Below are 6,691 nucleotides of genomic sequence, written 5' to 3' on the forward strand. Positions count from 1 at the left end.
CACCAAAGTTATGTGTCATGTGACCACAGCTTCTACTTGTTTTTTTTTGTTTTTGTTTTTTTTAATAATAAAAAACATATTAGGGAAGTGGGAGTTATGAAAGCTGATTAGGACCCAAATGATCCAAATGATGAATTGCTAAAAAATGGGACAGATGACAGAATTCCCCCTCCACTGCATGAAGTCATGTGACCTCCACTCCTGGTTTGACTTGAAATCACGCGTTTGATTCAAGGCAACAATACGACAACACAAAAGGTCAATTACAGTGATTGGCTTTTCATGGATAACATGACTTTTCAGGGATTGGGTGGGAGTAAAAGCAGAAAAAAAGTGCACTTTACATCTCAGAGAGGAACGCTCTTCCTACATACAAACGTTAACAGCTTGGAAAATACAGATACATTCAATATCAAAGATCTATAAGGTGCTATCCTACATTGCTTCCTGGAGGTAAAGGGGCTCAATGCATCTCAATACAGAAATGCGTCACTTGGGGGAGGAAAGGCTTCTCCAGTATCTCAGTGAAGGACTTGAACGAGCCCAAGCATGACTGACTTTGGATCAAATATAACTGTCATTCAGTTTGATTGATTTTATATGGCGATTACGTGTATGTGTGTGTGTTTATGTGTGACAATTCTTGTGTTTTCAGAGGAACAGCAATGTCTCTCCAAGTACCCCATGCAAAAAGCTGGGGGTGAGGTATTGTGGCCGTCGAGGCCATCCAGTGCACATTTACATCTTGATCAACCCGACTGCCAACCGGGTTTGAATATTTACAGTCCGAGCAGATGCAGCGAGATGTTCCAAACCTTGGCAGATGGTCCTTCGTGACGTCTTTCATCCAAAGAGACTATCTGGGATATTGCGCACTTGCACTACTCAAAATTTGGCATCAATGCTGCCATTCGAGAATTTTTTTTTTTATCAAAGCGGATACAAAAGTAACTGCAGTGCATCACAAACAGTTTTGCTGCGTTTATGCCAATCATCGTCGATAAGCATTCAGATTATTTAATCTAGCATAAGTGCAAAAGGCACACACTGTCAAAAGTGTTCCGTCAAAGTTGCTATAATACATAAAAATTTCCTCCATGGACCCACAGCGTTGACATTCGTCCACATCCTCAGAAATTGACATTATCTTACAAATTGTGTGAATGCTGAGAGATGCAACAACATTGAAGGACGTTCACCAATTCAATGCATCACAGTGTAACATACTGTGCAAGCACGCTCCCTAGGGGATGACATCGGAACCGCGGCACACCAAGCAATGCGGCAGAACGCAACTAATGTGGACACTGGACAGCTGTGACAAAATACCGTCACATGCTTACATAACCAATTATGACCCCTGGTGTTCTTATCGAGAAACATTTTGAGGTACGCTCGAGTTTTTATTGAACCACAAACAACGAAACGCGATTGTCATCGGGGAAACGGATTACCCTGGCTGCTATAGCTATATTAGCATAATACAAGAAGAGGATACGGGCTAGAATTTAGGATGTCCATGTGGATATTTGAGAGGCTCTGGTCAACATTCATTAACTGCATTTGCATATTTTAGCATCACTCACTATGCTTTGCTTTTTGTAAAACACACACTGTATTGATATGACTTACTTCATACTCCAATATGTTATTTTGTTTAGAAATCTCGTGATACGATATGGTATTTTTGATTTTGGTTACATGTGCAACATTCAAAATTTTAATCTGGTTACAGAGCGACGTGTTTAGCCACGTCACTCGGTGGGGGGGGGGGGGGGGGGGGGGGGGGGGTTGCACATTTATTTTTTAGTATTTATAATCTAGTATTGTATATGTATATATAGTATTTATAATCTAACTCACTGATTCACATTGTTGTGCTCTTTGTGTAACACCACAAGATGGCGCCAAAGCCCTTGAAGTGATAAATCTTGACTAAGATCTTCATATGTCCGTATGAAAATACGTACTTTTTCCATATTAAATCATCTTTACGCCATTTGCTTTTAAAGAAAATGTAAGACTGTTTTACGATGATAATTGTTTTGGGACCATATTTCATTTTACGCTTTTAATGTAGGAGATTCGCTTTGGCTGTTTTCACACACACACACACACACACACACACACACCTCTCCCACACAGGCAAGTCTTCAAAACATTTCTCCAGGTCCATACTGTGCTCCCCTTTAAAGAAGTACAGATTGGGATTTGTTTTTTTTTTCCCCTCCCTCCTTCCTGATTTTTCCCCCTTTCCATATAAGAAACTCAGGGCGCTAACTAGCAAGCCGCCAGGCTTCCCATTCTGTCTCCCGCTCTTAGTCATTGTTATTTTCCTGGTTCTCGGACAGGTTGTGACTGTAAAATTGTGTGTTTTTATATGATTGGCCAATAAATCTGATTTGAATTGTGACTATAACCATTTTTAGGGTGGCTTGGTTCAGCAGGGGTTTAGTGTATGGACAATTTTGAGTGTTTAATAAAGCTAACATGAATGTTTTTGCATCGGCCAGCGTACCGGGAGAGCATGCAAACTAATAATAATAATAATAATATTCAATGCTATAATATTAAGTTAGGGGTGCTTGACTCTAAGCATTCACACAACAAATCTGTCGAATAAGAGAGTGCATGTCCTCCTGGGTGAAGGTGATCCGACCCAGACAAGTTAGCTGCTTTGACAGACGGGTGACGGGTCACGCGACCGGTGAATCCCGTTCTCCTCGTCATCGTCACCTTCATCACTCGTGGGAATTTCCTCACGCTCCTCGGGTGAGCTCATCTCGCCGTCGCGGGGTTCGCCGTCATCAGAGAATTGGGGGTCCTTGCACGGAGACGAGGCTCCAAAGTGCGCAGACAAGCCCGGGAAGGCCGCAGCGGCCGCCGCCGCCGCGGCTGCGGAGGCTTGTGCGGGGTACAGCCACGGGAAGGGGGAGGCCAGTGCCGCCGCCGGGTATATGCCCTTTTCCATGTTGCTTTTTTCGAAAAGAGGCATGTAGGAGGCAGCGGCTGATGGGTTGATGAAGTAGAAAGGCATGCAAATCGGAGTCTGCTGTCCAACTCCGGTTAATCCCATCAGAGAGTTCATGAACGCCACATCGGCGCCCCCCGAGCCATTACCGGACCAGTTCATCTTTGGTTTCTTGGCCGGATGATCGTCTCCAAACTCCTGCTTGATTTTCACACCTTTGGCCGCCTGTAAGGTGTTGCTGTGCTCACACTCTTTGTCCTTGCCCCCCTCGCCCCCGTAGCCACTGTCCGTGTCCGTGTCGTTCTCAGTCAGATCCCCACCTTGGGTCCTCTGGATGACCGGGACGCAGTTGGCTTGGCTGTCGCCTTTGTGCCCGTCCGGTGAGACGCCGGCGGGGAGCTGGTGCTGCTGCTGGGGGAGGAGTGAGCCAGACTGGACCCGGGCCAGGGCCTTGTGGAGGTGCTGGACCAGCTGGGCGCCACTCTGCTCGTGCGCCGTCCAGTTCTCGAACTGGCTCAGGTAATCCAGGACTTCTTTGGCGCACGTTTGGAAACCGGAATGGAAAGCTTCTGCATCGGGGTGTGTGGACGATTTCATCGGCCGCTCCCCTGTTAAAAAATTATAAAAAAAAAAAAAGTTTAACCCTTATGCTCTTCGTTTTCTTTGCACATGTTCCTGCCAAGAACAACATCATAATGATTGTTTATATGAAATGATGCATTTCATGTTTTGAAACTGTATTAATAACGTTGCGACATCAATGGATGTCTAATTATGAACAGTATTTTTTATGCACTACTTGTGTCTGGATTAACAAAAAAAATTGATGAGGTGTGTTTTATAAGCACATCCACAAAAAAATCCTGCAGTATTTGCTTTGTTTAGTGTGTGAGAATAGGTGAGCGTGGACAATTTGCATGCTCCCAAAACCCTGACCATCCAAGCTCAAAGGAGGTCATCAAGGTGACCACCTTTGAAGACGTGGACAGCATCATGATAGTCATGATGACGAAGGGGATCCCAGAAGAATAGCTCCTAGGAGTGCATGAAGGCATAACAGAGAAGGCTCAAAGGGGATTACTTCAATTTAGAGTTTGAAGCTTGGATTGGAAATATATCTAACAGGCATGTATGACTTCTGTATATATCTATGCTATATCTTTACAATAGCCTTTATGTTTGACTATTTATGACTGAAACGTCTTCTAATTAGCACCTTAGCTGTTAACAACGGGTATTCCTGCAAGCCTGCAAGGGAGTGTGCAGTTTATTTTTTCTGCCACAGGTGGCAGTAGTGATTTGAAATTCAATTTTCTGCATTGGTCAGCTTTAAAGGGATAGTCAATATGAAATCAACTTTTCTTTTTTTGCTGACAAAATGAATAAACGGGTGTCTACTAATGCTGTCTACATGTCCTGGTCATTATTTCTGACATTTTAGTGCATGTTTGTTGAAAGCTTTGGGACAAAAAACGGGTGTTTGGCGCCATCTTCAATTAAACACTAGGAATGTGATCAACACAATTTGGCTGTTTGTCCTCTCATTGGACGAGAAGTGATTTACTATACGTTGCTCGTACAATATGACGTAGTCTCTCTGCCCACCCACCGGCTCAATCTCGTACACGCCTCCTTAGCAAGTTGGAGTTGAAGTAGTAGATGGCAATTTTCAGGTTAGTGATTTATTAGCGTATAGCATTTGGTTAGTTAATTTAGCATAGCTTGTGGTAGTATTGAAATTATTTAGATTGTAGTTTTCACTGCTGCTGTCATCACAGCCAGACCACGCCTAACCGTCCTCCATGCAACACCCCTTGTGAGCGCTGTTTTTAAATTCTTAGTGAGGGGAGGAGCAAGAGTCTGGTTGGGGGGTCAGTTACGAATACGTTTTTGGATTTACCCATGAACCTTCAATGACCATCAGGGGAATCCATTTTAATCCAATTTAATTAGAATATGCATCAGTTGTACATGATTCAATTGTGTTAAACTAACATACCTTATTCTATTATTTTTAAGGCTAAAATTACAACCATTTATCATATTTTAAACACATGTAACCAATGTACATGATCAAATTAAGTAATTTTTTTCTCAGTGCAGAAACCTGTGGAAATATTGTGGAAACAAAGACAGTTCTCAGGACTTTTTCAAGCTCCCTGTTGAACCCTGCCCACTATCCCATAAAAATGATGGCATAATTTCCCAGTATCAAGGTTCCTGCTATTGCCACCATTTTTCTGCAGGTGGTAAAACTTTCAATGCAATCTGAGTGTAGCCTACATTAATTTTGCACCTGTACAAAATAATGGCATTTTAAAAATATTTAGCATTTGTATTTTGTTTTTTTTGGGAAAAGTCATTATATTTCAGTTTTTTTATTTATTTGTAAAATGTCACCAAAAAAGCCTCTCTCCATAAATTTAACCCGAACAGTGGGCAAGATCAATATGTAGAAGCTACCAACTTCAAGTTCGATACGTGGTGCAACGTAGCCTACATTAAAATATATCAAACCCAAAGACGACAACAACACGTGATCGACAAGTGTCAGTGCACGTGCGCGTCTGCTGCACTCCGAAGCGCGCCCGTGCGTGCAAGTATTATTTGTCCTTTTCCACTGTGCGTGAGTTTTCACCACACCTATCTACTTGCATCGATACAGCTTGATGAAACGTGTTGATCTTACCGTTCTGCAAAGCAATGATCTTCTGGTGCTGCTGCTCCGTGACCGCAGTCAATGCGTTTAAATGTTTTAGAGTTAATTCCAGAACAACCGCCTTCTCCAAATGGCCCAGCGTCTGTGGACACACACAAAAAAAAAACAAGTTTAACGTCTCTATCGTTTAAATGCAACCTAAACTTTTAAGAAGTTTTTTTTTTTTATGTATATATCTTACCGACAGCTTTAAATGTTCGGGCAGCAAATCCTTCAGCTGACCGATACATTCATTGATTCGATCTCTCCTCTTCTTCTCTATCAAACGGTGTGGCAACTTATAAGCGTCCTGTGGACAAAAGAAAATGTGATACGGGTGTTCCAAAGTTACGTAATGATTACAACAAAAATAAACAATGACATAAAACGTTGGCAAATGTTTTATATTACACACCTTGCCGCCATCTTCACGCTTTATTCCCCTTTTGGGTTTGCACATGTACAGAGAAGGGTAGTCCACCCTAAAAGTACAAGAGTGTCCGGTGAACACACAGTTGTTTTCTAAGACTTTTTAAAGGCGAAATAGTTTAAAAGACGCTCACCCCAAAAAGTCCGCGCGCTCCATGAAGTGTCTTTCCTGTAAATGTGCTATTCTTTCATCCATCAGATCTCTCCTGCAGTTTTCCTTGGCACAAATGTTTGTTATTCCACGAGGCGCGCGGCTGATGGTGCACACGGTGTGCGTGTCCTCTGCTTGGAGCTGCGCCGCCTTACACTGATACCTCTACTTCCCCCTCCGCCGCTGATGTGTCTCTCCGCCCCAGCTACACCAACCCCACCGCGGCACCCCCTACCTCCACCCCCTCCCTAGTCCCCTCCCCCGTCCCCCCCCCCCCCTCCTTCCTCCACGCCGCGGCCACTTCGCTGGGCGAGAGCGCACGCGCGACTCGGCGAGGGAACGGCTTGCAGCTCACGTGTCCTCACGGTGCGAGTCCGCTAAACCTGCTCTGTGTGCGTGCGTGCGTGCGCGTGCCTTCGAATGTGTCACTGCAGCCGCAGCC

General features: G+C 43.8%; 1 protein-coding gene across 2 annotated transcripts; it reads right to left on the reverse strand.

Moving 5' to 3' along the window:
• Nucleotides 1-2,083: 2,083 nt before the first annotated feature.
• Nucleotides 2,084-6,433, reverse strand: bhlhe41 (basic helix-loop-helix family, member e41). Of its 2 annotated transcripts, XM_086074828.1 has the most exons (5): nucleotides 6,233-6,433; nucleotides 6,085-6,151; nucleotides 5,872-5,979; nucleotides 5,661-5,772; nucleotides 2,084-3,579 (listed from the first exon to the last, which is right to left on the reverse strand). In XM_086074828.1, the coding sequence occupies exons 1-5, from the start codon at nucleotides 6,292-6,294 to the stop codon at nucleotides 2,669-2,671; spliced, it is 1,260 nt and encodes a 419-aa protein (XP_085930954.1). In that variant the 5' UTR covers nucleotides 6,295-6,433; the 3' UTR covers nucleotides 2,084-2,668. The 2 variants fall into 2 exon arrangements, with proteins under 2 accessions (XP_085930954.1, XP_085930953.1); XM_086074827.1 differs by having other exon boundaries at nucleotides 5,872-6,151.
• Nucleotides 6,434-6,691: the final 258 nt, after the last annotated feature.

This window comes from Leptonotus elevatus, chromosome 4 (assembly GCF_054856555.1).
Source record: "Leptonotus elevatus isolate MCC_2025b chromosome 4, RoL_Lele_1.0, whole genome shotgun sequence".
Lineage (NCBI taxonomy): Eukaryota > Metazoa > Chordata > Actinopteri > Syngnathiformes > Syngnathidae > Leptonotus > Leptonotus elevatus.

Bases quoted from the DNA above. Each gene is read 5' to 3' on its own strand.
- bhlhe41 (XM_086074827.1), bottom strand. From the start codon at position 6,294: ATGGATGAAAGAATAGCACATTTACAGGAAAGACACTTCATGGAGCGC. The intron at 5,773-5,871 runs GTAAGATATATA...GTGTGTCCACAG, and splicing joins CCGAACATTTAAAGCTGTCG to ACGCTGGGCCATTTGGAGAA. The intron at 3,580-5,660 runs GTAAGATCAACA...ATTTTTTAACAG, and splicing joins GATCATTGCTTTGCAGAACG to GGGAGCGGCCGATGAAATCG.